This window comes from Colossoma macropomum, unplaced genomic scaffold (genome assembly GCF_904425465.1).
Source record: "Colossoma macropomum unplaced genomic scaffold, Colossoma_macropomum, whole genome shotgun sequence".
Classification (NCBI taxonomy): domain Eukaryota; kingdom Metazoa; phylum Chordata; class Actinopteri; order Characiformes; family Serrasalmidae; genus Colossoma; species Colossoma macropomum.
In genome coordinates, this window is record NW_023495727.1 from 1 (window position 1) to 18,059 (window position 18,059).

General features: G+C 36.2%; 1 protein-coding gene across 6 annotated transcripts in view; it reads right to left on the minus strand.

Moving 5' to 3' along the window:
- Nucleotides 1-5,180: 5,180 nt before the first annotated feature.
- Nucleotides 5,181-18,059, minus strand: part of LOC118802885 (trichohyalin-like) — a 77,718-nt gene continuing 64,839 nt past the window's right edge. For 3 of the 6 annotated variants that reach the window (XM_036563303.1, XM_036563304.1, XM_036563302.1), the window contains exons 4-12: nucleotides 17,498-17,505; nucleotides 16,179-16,206; nucleotides 14,960-14,991; nucleotides 13,921-13,981; nucleotides 9,362-10,396; nucleotides 9,241-9,288; nucleotides 7,686-8,351; nucleotides 6,586-6,657; nucleotides 5,181-6,472 (exon numbers count right to left, since the gene is read on the minus strand). In XM_036563303.1, coding sequence (XP_036419196.1) covers nucleotides 5,247-6,472; nucleotides 6,586-6,657; nucleotides 7,686-8,351; nucleotides 9,241-9,288; nucleotides 9,362-10,396; nucleotides 13,921-13,981; nucleotides 14,960-14,991; nucleotides 16,179-16,206; nucleotides 17,498-17,505 — 3,176 coding nt within the window. In that variant the 3' untranslated portion in view covers nucleotides 5,181-5,246. The remainder of the gene's footprint in view (nucleotides 6,473-6,585; nucleotides 6,658-7,685; nucleotides 8,352-9,240; nucleotides 9,289-9,361; nucleotides 10,397-13,920; nucleotides 13,982-14,959; nucleotides 14,992-16,178; nucleotides 16,207-17,497; nucleotides 17,506-18,059) is intronic. The other 3 variants (XM_036563308.1, XM_036563305.1, XM_036563307.1) reach the window with 3 other exon arrangements.

The window sequence follows — 18,059 nt, forward strand, 5'->3', positions numbered from 1 at the left end:
GATGCTCTCAAGGCACACCACTCCACTCATTAGCATGTAATGTGTTAAAACAAATAAATACAAATACAGTAAAAATAATGTGTTATTTGTCAGTGAAGTTTATTATGTAGGTTAGAACACAGTTAGAACACTGTTAGAACACAGGTTTGTTCCTGTCTTCTTGCTGCTCTCCGGCCATCACATAGATTTGTTAAATTCCATCAGGAGCACCTGATTTAATTAATGAAGGACTGATTAGATAAACTAGATATTGACTGTAAATGCTGGATTTAGAAAATGGTTCAGCTCACACATCAAATCACAATGGATTTTTTTCATTCATTGTATTTATTCTGATGTTAGTGTTTCTGGAACAAATAAACTCTCTGCCCAAATAACTAACATCAGACAAGCCCAATTCCAAAAAAGTTGGGAGGCTCTGTAAAATGCAAATAAGTGTAAATAAAAACAGAATGGAATTATTTGCAAATCTCACAGAGCCATTTTTATTCACAATAGAACATAGAACACATATCATTTTACCATTTCTTGAAAAACATTAACTCATTTAGAACTTGATGGCAGCAACACATCTCAAAAAAATCAGGCCACGTCTACCACTGTGTAGCATCCCCTCTTCTTTTCACAACAGTCTGTAAACATCTGGGAAGTGAGAAGTCCTATTGCTGGAGTTTTGGAGAGGAATGTTGTCCCATTCTTGCCTGATGTAAGATTCTAGCTGCTCAACAGTCCTGGGTCTTCTTTGTTGGATTTTCCATTTCATGATGTGTCAAATGTTTTTTCTATTGGTGAAAGGTCTGGACTGCAGGCAGGCCAGTTCAACATTTTTCATGAAATGGTAAAGTGTCTCATTTTCATCATCTGATATGTGTTTTATGTTCTACTGTGAATAAAATATGGGTCTATGAGATTTGTAAATAATTGCATTCTGTTTTTATATACATTTATTTACACTTTACACTGCATCCCAACTTTTTTGGAATTGGGGTTGTATACATAACAGTCAGACTTACCATTTGTATCCATCACATGATGGAGTCTTATCTTTGTTTTGCACACTCAGCATTTGTCTTTTGACTTTAGCATTTGTTTTTATAAGCATTTAATTAGCTTTCTATTAATGTTCTGCCTCCCTTTGTGTTCTGGTGCTCACACAGAGCACTGATTTTCACAGTGATCTAAGAGCCAGTTTTTAATATGATGATTGTCATAGAAATTTGCCAATCACCACAAAAAATTAGGATGCATGCATGATGGGAAAATGACTGGCCTGCAGATGGACTTCCTTACATCAACCTAGACTAACGTAAGGCAAAGAACATCATTAAACTTCCAGAAGAGTGTGAAACCAGTGGTATACACTCTAAAATCAATTAAATATCATATTGGAATTACACACGAGAGAAAATCACGGCCATTGGCGGATTAATTGACAGAGACTGTTGTTATGCCGCTGTAGATTTGTCACTTTTTCAGATAGTTTTGATGGGGAAAGCAAGATGAGCTGGCGAGCAGAAGTCAGCGCAAAAGGATGATGGCTGAGTGATCACATTTCTGTATTTGCACATTTCTGCAAATATTTTATTATATCTTTTCATGGGACAACACTATAGAAATGAAACTTGGATATAACTTGAGATAGTCAGTGTACAGCTTGTATAGCAGTATAGATTTACTGTCCTCTGAAAATAACTCAACACAGCCATTAATGTCTAAATAGTTGGCAACACAAGTGAGTACACCTCACAGTGAACATGTCCAAATTGTGCCCAATTGTGTCGTTGTCCCTCCCTGGTGTCATGTGACTCGTTAGAGTGACAAGGTTCCAGGTGTGAATGGGGAGCAGGGCTGTTAAATTTGGTGTTTTGGGTACAATTCTCTCATACTGGCCACTGGATATTCAACATGGCACCTCATGGCAAAGAACTCTCTGACGATGTGAGAAATAGAATTGTTGCTCTCCACAAAGATGGCCTAGGCTATAAGAAGATTGCTAACACCCTGAAACTGAGCTATAGCACGGTGGCCAAGGTCATACAGTGGTTTTCCAGGACAGGTTCCACTCCGAACAGGCCTCGCCAGGGTCAACCAAAGAAGTTGAGTCCACGTGTTCAGCATCATATCCAGAGATTAGCTTCAAAAAATAGACACATGAGTGCTGCCAGCATTGCTGCAGAGGTTGAAGAAGTGGGAGGTCAGCCTGTCAGTGCTCAGACCAAACGCCGCACAATGCATCAACTCAGTCTGCATGGCTGTCGTCCCAGAAGGAAGCCTCTTCTGAAGCTGACACACAAGAAAGCCCGCAAACAGTTTACTGAAGACAAGCAGTCCAAGAACTTGGAATACTGGAACCATGTCCGGTGGTCTGACGAGACCAAGATAAACAACTTTGGCTCAGATGGTGTCCAGCATGTGTGGCTGCACCCTGGTGAGGAGTACCAAGACAACTGTCTCTTGCCTACAGTCAAGCATGGTGGTGGTAGCATCATGGTCTGGGCCTGTGGGGCATCCTCAAGCAGAAGAAGGAGCAGCGCAAGGTGTCTAACATCCACCAGCTCCATGATGTCATCATGGAGGAGTGGAAGAGGATTCTAGTAGCAACTGTGCAGCTCTGGTGAATTCCATGCCCATGAGGGTTAAAGCAGTGCTAGAAAATAATGGTGGTCACACAAAATATTGACACTTTGAGCACAATTTGGACATGTTCACTGTGAATTGTATTCACTTGTGTTGCCAGCTATTTAGACATTAATGGTTGTGTGTTGAATTATTTTCAGAGGACAGTAAATCTATACTGCTATTCAAGCTGTACACTGACTACTTTAAGTTATATCCAAGTTTCATTTCTATAGAGTTGTCCCATGAAAAGATATAATAAAATATTTGCAGAAATGTGAGGGGTGTACTCACTTTTGTGAGATACTATATTATATAAAATGAAAGCAAAAACTTGCAAAATGAGTAATGATAAAATGAGTAGTAATATTTTTTACAAGATTGTTTGATATAAAAATTAAGTTTGATTATTTGCAATGTATTTTGGACATTTTAATAATTGATATTGGATTGTATGATTTTATTTGAAACATTTGGTGCAAATTTAACTCCATAAAAGACACTATTATTGTCAAAATAAATGTTTTAAATGATTTTCATTGCTGCCTAAAACCTTTGTACAACACTATACAAAATCATTGAAGTAAACATATGAGAAAAGGAATAAGCCTCATAGTTACTATTCATGTTTTTGTTAACAGTATGTTTATTTCACTGCAGTCATTATTTCACCAAAGTAACACAGCTTTTTTGTGCATGGCTCTATTACGACTTGTCCAAATACTGCTGCTAGATGTCATTACACCAACCATTAAATCTCCTTCTAAATTTCTCTTCTGCTGCTGTTTGTATTTACTAACTAGCTAGCTTTTACTTGTATCTCTCTCCTTTCCTATCTCTCTCTTCATACAACCATTCTTCCATTTGTCAACTCATGCTGCATGCGAATAATCTTATCTTGTTTGTTTTTTTTTCACATGTGCATCTGCCTGACTGAATCTAAATCTAGTGTGTGTGAGTGTGGTTAAGTGTGTTTGTATGACCGTGTTAACCTGTTTTTAAAAAAAATTATCCTGGTAAAATATTTTTTTAAATTAAGTTTTAGAATCTGTTCAACTTTTGAAATTCAATGTGTGGTGTTCTCTTTTTTTTTTTGCCTTTATGACTATATCACATGTCATGCATTTCTAAATTTTTCTCTTAGTCCTGCTGTGAAAAATGACCTAACAGATCTACACTAGAACAGCAGGATCTGCGACATAAACAGATTTGATCTGACAGAAAAGAATGAATCAGCGAGATGATCCTGAATGTTCCTACATGAAGTTACTCCAATAAAGATCTTGCAGTGCAGCATCAATGTCAGTTCCAGCTCATCAAGCAACAGGACAGAAAGCAGAATGACATCACAGTCCTCCACTGTAGACTCCTTCATCAGACCTGCTCTTCATTCAAGCAGAATTTTATGTTTGTTTATTTTTCTGTTTATCACACTTATTTATACGTTTACTATTTTAATTTAATTGTGTAATGTTTGTGAAACTCAATCACAGTAAAACAGTCACTCATATCAGCACATTGAGAGGCTTCTCAGCTCTGTGAACACAAACTCAGCTGTGTGAACAGTTTGAGGGGGAGAGGATGATGAATGAAAATGGTTGTAATTCAAATTAAAGAGTTTGAGTTTATATTCATTTTTTTTTATTTCAACTCCAACATGCTGTGCCAGACAGCTTAAATAACAAAAACCTTTTTGTTAAATGACAAAAAAAAATGTCCTACTACTTATTGACCAAACTGTACATAAAGAAAACCTGGAAATATGTATGCAATTTCACACTGTCCCATATCCCGTTATCTAGTGGTAAGGGAGGGCAAACTCACTCATTAATACACTAATACAATAAAATACTGTATAACCACAGTAAAAAAAAAGGGATATTGCAGTGACACAGTAATATACTGTATAATTACACTAAAATGAAATACAGTAAAACTGCAATAATACAGTTACATTCTGTATGATCACAGTAACTATCACTCCTTATGATGGACGTCTAATAAGATACCATGAGCCAGATGTTCTTTAATGTTATGTCAGTCCCAATAAGGAGACCAATAAATGTGACTAGATTTTTGCTTAACTAGATTACAGATGATACAGAAGTTCAATATGTAAATCTTTTAAAATCTTAGTTTACTGAGTAAATAGCTAGATTCATATTGCAATGCTAACAGTTCCTTCACTAGAACAATGAATGTTGTTCAGGACTGAGGGCTCAACAAGTTCCAGTGCCCTCAACAAATACAAATACACACCCCTGGTAAACGTGTAAAATGGGCTGTAAAACATTTTTACTTTTAGCTGACATTATGACATGATTTCAATGTCATGATCATCATTAAGTGTTTGCCATTTTTTTCCTGGTTTTATTATAAAATGTTTTGTGACAAATAAACCTCTAACTCTGACCTAGGAATTCAAAAGAATGTCCTAGAATACAAATGAGGCTACAAAGTGGGTTAAAGAAGACGAAGCTTCTGAATAATTAGTAATGAACTAGTACTCATACACTCTAATTATTTGATCCAGCTCTACTTAAAGTCAGTCAGTAAATGGAACACTGAGTGTACCGCAAAAGAGTTGCTGTGTTAACTTGCTAAATTGTCCTCTGGCGTCCTCCTGATGATCATCTCCTCCTACTGTGTTTCCCTCTCCGTCTTCGTTTCCGTTTCTGTTTCGATTTCTCTCTCAGTGTTTCTAACTCTCGCTCCTTCTCCTCCATTTGATGATCAAATTCTTTCTGTTTCTTTGTCATGAGTTCCCAGATTCTCTGCTGGAGTTCAGGCAGGATGATCTTCATGAGGTTCCTCTCTGTCTCCATCTTAGCCTCTCTTTCATACGTCTCCCTGATCTCCTCCATCTCCTGTCTGTGTCTCTCCTCCATCTCTCTCCTCTCCTTTTCAGTCTCTTCTTTCAGTCTCTCCAGCTCCAACTGAACTTCATTTCTTCGCTGAATCTCTTTCTCCAGCTCTCTCTTCAGCTCTACCTTTCTCTTCTCGTCTCTTTCCTCTTTTAACTCCCTCTCTAGTTTAGTTATTCGCTCTTCATGCTGATTTATTTGTTCATCACATTTAGATTTAAATTCCTCAAACTTCATTGTAATCTCTTGTACACATCTCTCCAATTTCTCTCTAGTTTCTCTTTCTTGTCTCTCTCTTATCTCCTTTCTTTCTCTCATAATTCTTCTCTCTATTTCTCTGATCTGAGATTCTGTCTCCAGGTAGATCTCACTGCTGTAGAATTTCTCTCTGTTTCCTTCCACCATCTTCTCTATCTTCTCCAGCAGCTCTGAGGTTTGAGAACCATCTCCACTCTCCTTAATGCTGAGACAGTGAAACCTGTTCCCACATTTCTCTACAAGTCTCTGCACCTCCTGGTTTCCTGACTGGATAAACTCTTCAATGTTCTTCTCTTGGACTTCATCAGTAACAGTGAAAAGGATCATGGTGTTCCTCCAACATCTCTCTCCAAAAATCTCCTCCATTTTCTCCAGCATGCCTCTCTCCTCTCCTGTAGACTGCTTCACTGGTATGACTAGGAGGAAGGCGTGGGGTCCTGGGGCAGACAGATGGACACAGAGTCCCACGTCCTGTCTCAGCTCCTCCAGAGAGAGTCCAGGACAGAACCAGTCAGGAGTGTCCACCACAGTCACCTGCCTCCCAGCCACCTCCCCCTGTCTGCTCTCACTCTGCTGCCTCACTGTAGATGCTCCAGCCTGGCTCCTCTCCTCTCTGCCCAGGATGGTGTTTCCTGCTGTTCTCTTCCCACATCCAGTCCTCCCCAGCAGCACCAGCCTGAGCGCTGACACAGGAACTGACTCTGGAGAGGCTGAACTACAGGATTCTCCACTCACTGTGAATCAACAACAATGAGGTATTTAATCTCTTACTGTGTGATGTAATTATACTAAAAATATAAATAAAGAAATATTTAAGACAGTATAGGAAATTAATGGAATCATTTACTATATGGGGGAAGTCCTTCTTTACTGTTTCTTCTCCTGAGTGGTGCTGTAGATTCTGGAGTCTCTTCACTGACTATGAAACAGAACAACCAGCACAGAGGAGATTATGTTATTGACTACATTTTCACTTGCACAGAAGAAACATGAGGGCCTCCATCCTTTTAATTTTGTCTTTTATCTTCTTGTTTAGTGGCTATTGATCAATAAAGAGCTGTTTAATTATATATTTTAAAAGTGTTCTATGATATAGTTTTTAAATCAATAATGAAGGAAAGAATTTGCTAACTATGTTTATTATTAAAAGTGATTAAATGGCTATTTTTAGAACATATTAGCTTGTTTCTAACATAGCAAAGGGCATTGCAGTAAGCCACAGGTGAAGATAAGTGTTATTATAGTGAGTAGCGTCTCTTTCTCCTCAGCCTGGATCTCCTCTGGATCAGCACAGCAGCTCAGCTGCTCCTCCTTTAGGTAAAGAGCTCCTGCAGTGAGGCTGCATTATAATACTTTTACTCAGTTTTGTTCCACACTTTGCAGATCTATGAATTTACTCAAAACAGGCCAGTGGCAAAATGAACTTACTCAGTCTGGCAATAAAAACATTTTTGTATATGAGCCGCCACATCAGACTGGATTTAATTTCTTGTATAACATTATGAGCTTGTAGACTAATTACTGTTAGAGCTGGTGAGGCAGCTGAGCTCAGAGAACGGCACAGTATAAATAGTGAGAACACAACACATCTCAAACTGTTATACACACAATCTCTGTTCTCATATTCTAGAAAGGTCATGCTTTCAGGGGACGTTCTTCCCAAGAACACAAGTCTTTGAAGAGTGTGAAGAGCTGCTTCCTTTAAATGGGCGGAGCTGAATAAGATAAATAGTTTTAGTAGTTTATATTAGGAAATTTAAATCTAAACATTTAAATCTAAACATTACCACTTGACAGTTGTTATATTTGGTTTAATCCATATTAAATAATATTTTTCTTGGAATATACATCTGTATTTTAATTAGTTAGAAACCTACAGTGTTTTATAACAATGTACATAAAGAATTTCATTTTAAGCATCTTCATGCAACCTTAGTAGTTACTTACAGAGTGGAGGATTCCAATCTTTGCTGTGTCTCCTCCTGGCTGGAGCTGCTGAGTCTGGATCTGTTCTCTCCTGCAGCTGCTTGTTTCTCTCCTCTAGAAGTCTGTCTTTCTCCTCAACCTGCTTGTCTCTTTCCATTAGCTGTGTGTTTCTCTCACTTAGAAGTCTCTCCTTCTCTTCAAGCTGTTTCACTGTGATCTCCAGTAGAGTCTCTTTCTCTCTCAGCAGTTTGATCTGATTCTCCAGTTGTGAGTCTTTATCTTTAAGCTGTTTATTAACACTTTCTAATCTTTCATTAGTTTCCTTTAATAATGAATCTCTCTTATCAACAGTCTCTAAATGTTCTTTTATAATCATGTTTTTATCTTTCAGTTCTTGTTTTGTCTCTTTTAACTCTTCTTCTTTCTCCACAAGTCTTTTCTCCATTCCTTCCACTTGTTTTCTATGATTCTCTAATGTCTTTGTTGTTTGTCTCAGTTCATCTTGTGTCTCTGTGAGAAGTTTGTCTTTCTCTTCTAAAATCTTCTCCTTCATCTGAAGTGTTGTTGTATTTTCTGTCAGAAGTCTGTCTTTCTCCTCAACTTTTTTTACTCTCTCCATCAGTTGTTTGTTTCTCTCAGTTAAAATGTTTTTTGTTTCTTCAAGCTGTTTGGTCTTTTCTGTTAAATCTATAAGAAAAAATGAATTGAGACTTTCTGAATTTACAGTTTGCCAATCTGACAGATACACAGAACTGAGACTGAACAGCAGAGTGAGTGAGTTAATTAGCTGGTAAGGAAACATGAAAGTGGAATAGATTTTATGTCTCTGTTAGGAAAGCCAAGAAAAAAATCAACTGGAATAATAAGAGGTGAAAACAATAATAAGACAATTAATAGTAGAGATTAATTAATGACAGATAAAAACTATTACAAGTCAAATATTTGGACACATTTAGACACACCCTCATTCTCATAGATGATTTTTTTTTTTGTTTGTTTTTTTGTTTTTTTTACCATTTTCCAAATTTTAGAATTATAGTTAAAACATCAAAAATGTAAATCAATACATATAATCATGCAGAGAGCGAAAACAGTGTACAGCGTATAAAAATATCACATATTTTAGATTCTTTTTGAAATTAGCCCCTCAGTCTTCAGCTTCACACACATTCACTCTCAACAACCAGAGACACTTTTCCAGCAGAATTAAAGGCCGTACATTTAGTGCTGAAAAGACATTCATTTCATACATTTGCATTAACGTGACTAAATGTATTTGTCTTAGATGCAACTTGATTCATATTCGAGCAACAGCCTTTAGATACACACACAAATTATCTAAACCGCTTATCCTTCTGGGTCGCCGGGGTTGCTCGAGCCTATTCCAGCAGTCATTGGCCAGAAGCACTTAGATAAAAATGGCAGAATATTCTTATTTGTATAGGTGTGTCCAACTTTCAACTGTTAATACATTATTTAATTAAGACACAGTTTATATATATATATATATATATATATATATATATATATATATATATATATAATATATATATATATATATAACATGTAAACTCACCAGCTATCAGTGTTTCAGTTTCAGTCTGTAGGTCAGAATTCTGTTGTGCTGAAATGATAAAGACAGAATATTAATTTATCAGTCAGATATTTTACAATCAGTCTGTGTCTTAAATTCTTACCTGTGTGTTTAAGTTGTTGTTCTTTCTCTTCTAACTCTTTCTGCTGACGGGTGAGTTCAGTTTTCTGTTGTTCCAGTAGGATCATCATCTCCTGTAGTTTGCTGCTCTTGTCCTGCAGCTCCTTTCTCAGAGTCTCCAGCTGCTTTTTACTGCTTTCCACCTCTTTCACTGTGATCTCCAGTAGAGTCTCCTTCTCTCTCAGCCATTCATTTTTCTCATCTATTGTTTTATTTTTGTTCTCTATTGTTTTTGTATGTTTTTCTAATTCAGTGTCTTTTTGTTCAAGTTGTTTGTTTTTCTCTTCTAAAGTCTTTTTTCTCTCTTCTAGTTGCTTTTCTTTTTCTTTCTCCATCTCTGAGAGGTTTAGTTTCAGTCTTTCTATCTCTCTATCTTTTTCATTCACCTCTTTATCAAACTCTTTCTGCTTCTTGCTCATAAGAGTCTGAACACTCTGCTGGAACTCAGGCAGGATGGACTTTATGAAGTGTGTATCTGCTTTTACTGCATTCTTCTCTCTGATCTCCATCTCCAGTCTGAGCTTCTTCACCACCATCATCATGCTCTCCTTCTGCATCCTGTTCAGCTCCTCTTCAGCCTCCTTCATCTGCTCATCCTCTCTCTTCACTTCTCTCTCCAGCTCTCTCCTCTTCTCCTCATTTCTCTCCTCTGATAACTTTTCCTCAAATTTATGTTTTTGTTTTTCATGCTGTTTTATTCTCTCCTTTATCTTTTTAACTGCTTCCTCTGAGCTCCTCAAATCATCCACAACAGCTCTCATCTTTCCTCTGATCTCCTCTTCCTCTCTTTGTCTCATCTCCACTCTTTCTCTCAATCTTCTTTCCTGCATCTCTCTGATCTCCAGACTGATATCTCTGATGGTCTCTCTCTCTCTTAGTTCTTCTTCTTTACTGTGTGTTTGTTTGGCTGTGTTCTCCAGTTCAGTCTCGGCTCTCTTCAGCTTTTCCTCCTCTGCTTTTTTTTCTTCAGTTAAGCTCATTAAGTTCTTCAGTACAGAAAGACTCTCCTCTTTTAATTCTGAAATGATGATTCAGATTTAAAAGATTAATTTGTGTTTTGTCACATTTACAGAGTGTAAACCAAAATAAAGACAAACATATCAGAAATAACACTTGTTACAGTGTGAAAATCACTTTATACTGTATATTTTTAAAGGGAATATTAATTTACAAAATAAAGAAAATTAATTCATGATTATGATTTGCTATTCAAATTGTATTTGTATTTGGATGTTTATCAAATATCTGTGTGATGTTATTCAGTGTTTATGAACGATGAAGATTTTGCTTGTTTTGTTCATATACAAGCATTAAAACTGGTAACACTTTTTGTTTATAAACAAGCATTAACACTGGTACACAGCATAATTAGCTCTGCACTTTCTTTCAAGTTTATCATTTTGATAAAACCCACAGCTGATGTATTTATTTTACTCTGGAAGAGCAGAATGTTTAGGAGATGCAGGGCTAAAACATCTATATTTTATTCATTTTAACTGCACTTAACTATACATAAATAAATACTACATTTCTCTGTAATGCTAATCAATGAAGATCTAGTCCCAATTTCTACGTTTTATAAATGTTTATGTATCATTTTAGGAAGATATACATGTGAAAAGTACATCGAATATCAGCATCGACCCATAACAAAAAACCTCCCATATCGGTGTATCTGTAGTAATAATTTAACAGTCCCTGCTGTTGTCCTAATGTTGAAACCAATACAAAAGAGTAGCAGCAGCCTGGAAAAGGAAAAGGCTGTAAACACCTCCTCTAGCGTGAATGAGGACACTGCATCTTCTCCAACAACTGACCACACAGCACTAGTCAATCTGAATGACCTTTTAAAGAACACCAGTCACCGATTCTGCATCCAGCTGTCTATGCGCATGATGATGCGGAAATATTAAAGAAAAAAGCTTTTACAAATGAACAAATATGAACATCCATCCAGCCAACATTCCCTCCATAATAAGAGAAAAAAAACAGAGAAACCTCTGAGGATCTAAACTCACATCTGCATCTACATCAGCCTTTAGACCCAACTCACTGAAGATTTACTGAATGTCCAGATAAACACAAATGACCATGTCAAACACACTGTATCAAACTCTGAACTCACAGCTCTGTTCAATCAAATAACACACATCACAGACAGACACCATTCAGCTCTTCATATCTGAAAGGACTCCACAAACAACAAAACATCATTACAGAGAACATTTTTAGATTTACTAATTTACAGTCATATGCAAACATTTGAGGACCCCTTGCTAAATTGTGTGTTTTGTTGATTTTCTAAGTGGAAATAAGCTCAGTGAACACACTTAAACGTGGCATTATTTGCACATTTTAGTGCATAATTTCTATTTATTTGCTGAGTTTAATATATTGGCGGAAAATCCAAATCAATTCAGTGTTAAATTTAGTAAATACACACTAATTGTTTATTACAATGTGCAGAAGAACTGCAGAAAAGTGTTCTCTGCAGTGGATGTATTAACCTATTTTCACTTACAAAATCAACTAAACATGGAATTTGACCAGGGGGTCCCAAAGTTTTGCCCATGACTATACATCTGAGACTGATATAAATACACTATATTTCCAAGAGTATTCACTCACCCATCCAAATTATTGAATTCAGGTGTTCCAATCACTTCCATGGCCACTGGTGTATAAACCAAGCACCTAGGCATACAGACTGCTTCTACAAACATTAGTGAAAGAACAGGTCGCTCTCAGGGGCTCAGTGAATTCCAGCGTGGTACCGTGATAGGATGCCACCTGTGCAACAAGTCCAGTCGTGAAATTTCCTCCTGCTTAATATTCCACAGTCAACTGTGAGTGGTATTATAACAAAGTGGAAGCGACTGAGAACGAAAGGCCAAGTAAAATGACAGAGCGGGGTCAGCGGATGCTGAGGTGCGTAGTGCGCAGAGGTCGCCATCTTTCTGCAGAGTCAATCGCTACAGACCTCCAAACTTAAGGTGTCCTTCAGCATTAAGAGTTCCTTTCACTTCAGCAGACCAAGAAATTTTGGACAATTTCGTGCTCCCAACTTTGTGGGAACAGTTTGGGGACGGCCCCTTCCTGTTCCAACATGACTGCACACCAGTGCACAAAGCAAGGTCCATGAAGACATGGATGAGCGAGTTTGGTGTGGAAGAACTTGACTGGCCTGCACCGAGTCCTGACCTCAACCCGATAGAACACCTTTGGGATGAATTAGAGCGGAAATTGTGAGCCAGGCCTTCTTGTTCAACATCAGTGTCTGACCTCAGAAATGCGCTTCTGGAAGAATGGTCAAAAAAATCCCTTAAACACACTCCTAACCCTTGTGGAAAGCCTTCCCAGAAGAGTTGAAGCTGTTATAGGTGCAAAGGGTGGGCTGACATCATATTAAACCCTATGGATTAAGAATGGGATGTCACTCAAGTTCATATGTGTGTGAAGGCAGATGTCCGAATACTTTTGGCAATATAGTGTATATGGACCATCCTACCAAATTAATTTAAACTGCAGTCCCACATTAAAAAAAAAAAAAAAAAAAAAAAAAAACAGTAGCATTTTAAAGTAGTCAGAGTTTACGAGGATGATGTTATGATCTATTTAAACTTAAAGAATCATTATTTACTGTGTACTTTCTACTGAGACATGTCTGTCCCAAACACTAAACCCTAAATTTACACTTGTGACAATAACACTAATGTTTTTATTGTTATTAGCTTTAAATATTTAAAAGATTTAGATTTATCATCAGTTTAATTTTTCAGTAAAAAATCATTATTTATAAAATTATTTATGTCACTACTGGAACACAAAGTTTTTAGTCCATATGTGGAGCCGTATTTTAGCCACACCCCTGCATTTTACAGCAGGAAGTGAGACTCCACCCTTCACACCCACACTGTGAGGAGTTAGCCCCCACTGTTTTGAAATAAATGCATCCCAAAATCTGATAATTAACATTTAGAAAGGTCATTAGTGAAACGCATATTTTCTGCAATTAAGTAAAGGTTTTTTGTATTTTCATAATATATTTTGTATTATTATAATATCAATTGGATTATTATAATATTATAATTTTGTGTGTGAAGTGTTCAAAGCTGTGCTTGCTAGTCATGTACTGGCTAGTGATTTTGAACTATTCTCTAAATAAATAAATAAATAATAAATAAATAAATAAATAAATAAATAAATAAATAGTGTCATTCAAAGCAAAAGGAGTTTAGTCTAAATTCCAAGTCAGTAAAAAGTCTGAAATGCGTTTTAACTCTGACTTTGAACCGATTCAGTATAATGATTCATATAGAGGAGAAACAGTTAATCTCTCTTTAAAATGAATCACACAGACGGTTCAGTATCATTTCTCTTTAATATAAACTGCTCAATATAATGATGTATTGATGTAAAACCTCAGTAAAAGCTGTAAAACCTCATAAATCTATAAAACTCACCAGCAGTCTGATCTACACATCATACCAACATAACCTCAAAAACACACACGCTTGCAAAAATAAACATGTCCATCCTCACCGGTCAGCAGAGCAGATTCCTCCATTTTCAGTCTCTCCTCTTCTGTCCATTTTCTGTTCATCTTTAAAAGAGAATAAAACAGTGTGAAGATTCAGTCATGATGTCATTCTGTATGTTATATGATCAATAACTGTTTCTCTGTTTAAATCACTGTTGATGTGTCAGTATTAATCACTGAGAGCTGATATTAATAACAGTAAATACAGAAAATGTATTGATTGAAATTGACCAAAATAAATAATAAATAAGAATAAATATAATTTTATTTTAATTAATATTTGAGCGCATGGGAAATGAGTAACAGATCCACAGAAGCGCAGCATCAGAAAAGAGGAATTTAAGTAGTTCACCTCTGCAGCTTCTGAGGATCATGATCACTTACAGAACACTGATCAGCATCAACACTGTAATAACACTGTAATAACACTCAACTCAACACCATGAAAGAGAATCAACAGAAAAGAAGAAAATAAACTAATGTAGACTTTATCAACAATCAGCCCTGAACAGCTTTTACACACAATAATGATGTCTATATTCATAGATTTCAAAATCATATTAAAGCAGATTATTAAGGAAACATTTTAAAAAGATGGTTCTTCAAGGGGTTCTATATAGAACCATGAACATTCAAAGAGCCCTTTGCAGGATTAAAGCTTTCTCTGCACCATCAAAAGTTCTTCAGATTGATGGAGAACGTGCTGTTCTTCGTTCTATTTAGGACCTTTTTGAAAAGCGTTCTATACAGCAACAAAACGGTTCTTTTACTGTTACATCCAGCTGTTATGTCAAGCTTGTATACAATAGAGGAACCCTTATAGGTGCTATGAGGAAAACTTTTTAAAAAGGTTCTATACAGAGCCATAAACAACACATTCTCCATCAATCTGAAGAACCATTGATGATGCATAGAAACCTTTAATCCTGCAAAATGTTTGTCGGCTGTTAATGGTTCTATACAGAACCATATTCTTTACTAAAGAACCTTTGAAGAACCATCTTTTTTAAAAGTGTGATCTATGTAGAATAATATGCTCACCTGACGAACAAAGACGTCCCCAACTCGAGACTCTGATCAGAGACAAAATAAGAACTTTTAAAATACTGAAAACATATAAGACAAAACATTAGATCAGTATTTTGTTTAGTAAGACATGAAGCTGTGGTGTAGTTTTAAAGACCCACATCAGAGAAAATATCATTTTCAACAGATTTAAAGTTTCAGAATGTGCTGTTCACTCTCCAGTTCATACAGTCCATATATAGAAACTATTATACAGCCTGTTTTGAGTTCACTGTGGTTGTGACGTCACAAAAACACATTTACATATATCTGTCTATTTAGCCAACAGCAGTTTAGCCCCGCCCATTAACACTGATTGTTTCAGCCTGAACTGCTTTTTAATGAGGCACATTAATTGATAAAGAGAGGATGGAAAATGATCAAGTAAAATTAATTTTGACTGTTTTTTTATATATAAAACCAGACAAATGTTATAAGTGGACTTTGGGGGGAAAAAAATACTAGACAACGTGGGATATGAGCCCTTTAAAGATCTCTAGCTGCTGCTGTATTTACAGTTAGAGTTTTAAACACTTTACAGTAATAATTTTCTCCTCTTTCAGATCATTTTCATGTCTGATATTCTCAGTCTGAGAGGAAAAATGAATGAGTTCTAAAACTGAAACTGCAAATTAAAAAGATCAAAAAAGTGAAGCTAGTTTAAAGTCTGAGATCTGCTGCTCAGTAGCTTCTGAGAAGTTAGTCTGATTCTCTCCTCAATAAGTCTGACTCTCTGCTGCTTCTCTGACTGTTTGCAACCTGTTTGTTCTGTCCAGAAAACTCTGCATTAAAATCCAGCTGACCAGTTATCATATTTCATTAATAGCTACATTATTGCCTTTATAGAACAGTATTAAATATTAACGCTGATATAAACGTGACACTGTTGTTAAAGTTCATAAAAGGAAATTATTCTAACACAAATTTCTGATTATATTAATGACAATCAGTGTGAAAAACTTCACTTTGTAATCTGTCAGTATCAGTGTGTAGATCAGATGCTGCTGGGAGCTCTACACTATAGTGATACATACAGAGCTGAAGTGTGTGTTAGTAACTCTCTCTGCTGATGATGTTCAGCTGAACACTCTGAACACACAGTACAGATAAATACATTCAGTCTTTACAACACAAACATTCTTCATCAACAATCAGCTCATCACAATAAAAGCTTTACACACTGAATTATACTCACCTCTCTGTGCTTCTGTCCCTGAACCGCACTGTGAAATAAATAATATAATGTGATGATTTCATGCATGAAACCTTAAGTGAATTATTATATTTAAATATTAGGAAAACTGGACATTTAACAACACAGTGAATGTGGACGATGCTGCTCTGTTGTTTGGGTTTTTTTTTTCTTTATGAGGATCTGATACAGACTGACAGTGTTACATTTTAGAATTTTTTTGTTTCTGTTTTATATTTGTTATCATAATTTTTGCCTGTCTCTCTCTCTCTTTAGTTTCCTGCTGTGCCATAATTAATTGATGATATTATGTGAAAGTGTCTGTACTGGTCATTAAAATAGGTCTCTATTTAAGGAACTACACAAACACAGCTGATGAAACCCGAATATTCCACTCAGTGATGGAGGGAAATCTGCTCTCACAGTCAGTTGTTATTGTGTTCATGGACTGAGCTGTGAAGAGAAATTTCATTTCTATAGAATCAATGTACAAAAAAAAAGTTTTAGTCTTGTCTGTTTCAGTGTGTCTTTCACTCCTCCTTCTTCATTCTCTCCTCTCTTATCGGTCTTATTACGGACTGTAGAAGTGAATAAAACAGCCTAAAGATTTAATGTGTGCAGTCATGAGAGACAAACTTCAGCTTCTTTAACATTAGTTTAACTCTTTCGTGTTCATCTAGTAAATCTGTGTTGAGAGACTCTGCAAACTGAATAGGAGAAGCTGATCATTCTTAAATGAAGTGAATGGAAGTGAAGGAGATGAGAGGATCTCAGTAATCAAGTCTTTCAGAGCTGCTGACTCTTCATTATTTGCTGCTTGTTGTGAGTCACTGATATAGAGACTCATCAAACAGGCAGATAGTGTGTGTGAGTGTGTGTCAGAAGCTCCTGCTGTGTGTGTTCTGGGCTGTTTTCAGTAATGGAGGAGAGGAAAACTACAGTAATGAGAGACACTCTAATGATAATGATGTACTGATGATGAACGACTCAAATATTCCATCATCACATAAGAACAGTGACATCACTCCCAACAGAGCCAGACTGCTTTTATTTGTTGTGTTTTTTCTCATCAGTGAACTTCACTGTCTCTACATTTCTGCAGTGCAGTGGGATTATGCACAGGAGCATTGTGGGAAGGAAGGAGGGAGATGAAGTCAAAAGCTTTCATTCTGAGATCAGAGACTTTGTTCATCACGTGAAATTTACCTGAAACTCAATATTATGTAGCTGCTTGATGTCTGTATTGAATGTAGTTCATGTGATAAGAGTATAAAATCAGTCACTACCAGCAGAGAAAGAAGGAAACACAGTTATTTACTTACCAACAGTGCTGTGGAATAAAAACAGAAGGAAACACAAAGTTAGTCAAATCTCCATGAGAAACACTTTTACAGTTATAATATTTGAGTCTTTTTAACTCTTTATCTCCTTATCAGAATCTCCTTTTCTCATCTGTACTGTAGTTCTTCATCCTTCACTACTGAACTGTCACTCAATGCTTTCAGTACAACTCCATGAAGATGGAGTCTTTCTCTAAATGAACGACTAACAGACCCATCAGTTCCTCACATGGAGCTTCTTTATTAGTTTTACCTGCAGCTCTGAAAAAGACAGAGGGAGCAACTTTGAATGAAGAAAAAAAAAGCCTAAAAGAGTATAAATATAAGATTCTAACACTAATTTTTATGCCCTTTACATGATAATTATTATTATTATTATTTATTCATGATCAATATGGGAATAATAGAAAATAAACACTATTTGGTACTGTGAAAATATTTTCTTGAAAATATAGTATAATATATGAAAACTATATATATGTAGAGAGAGAGAGAGAGAGAGAGAGAGATTGTAATATATTCTTTTGGAGGGTAAAGGATTCGT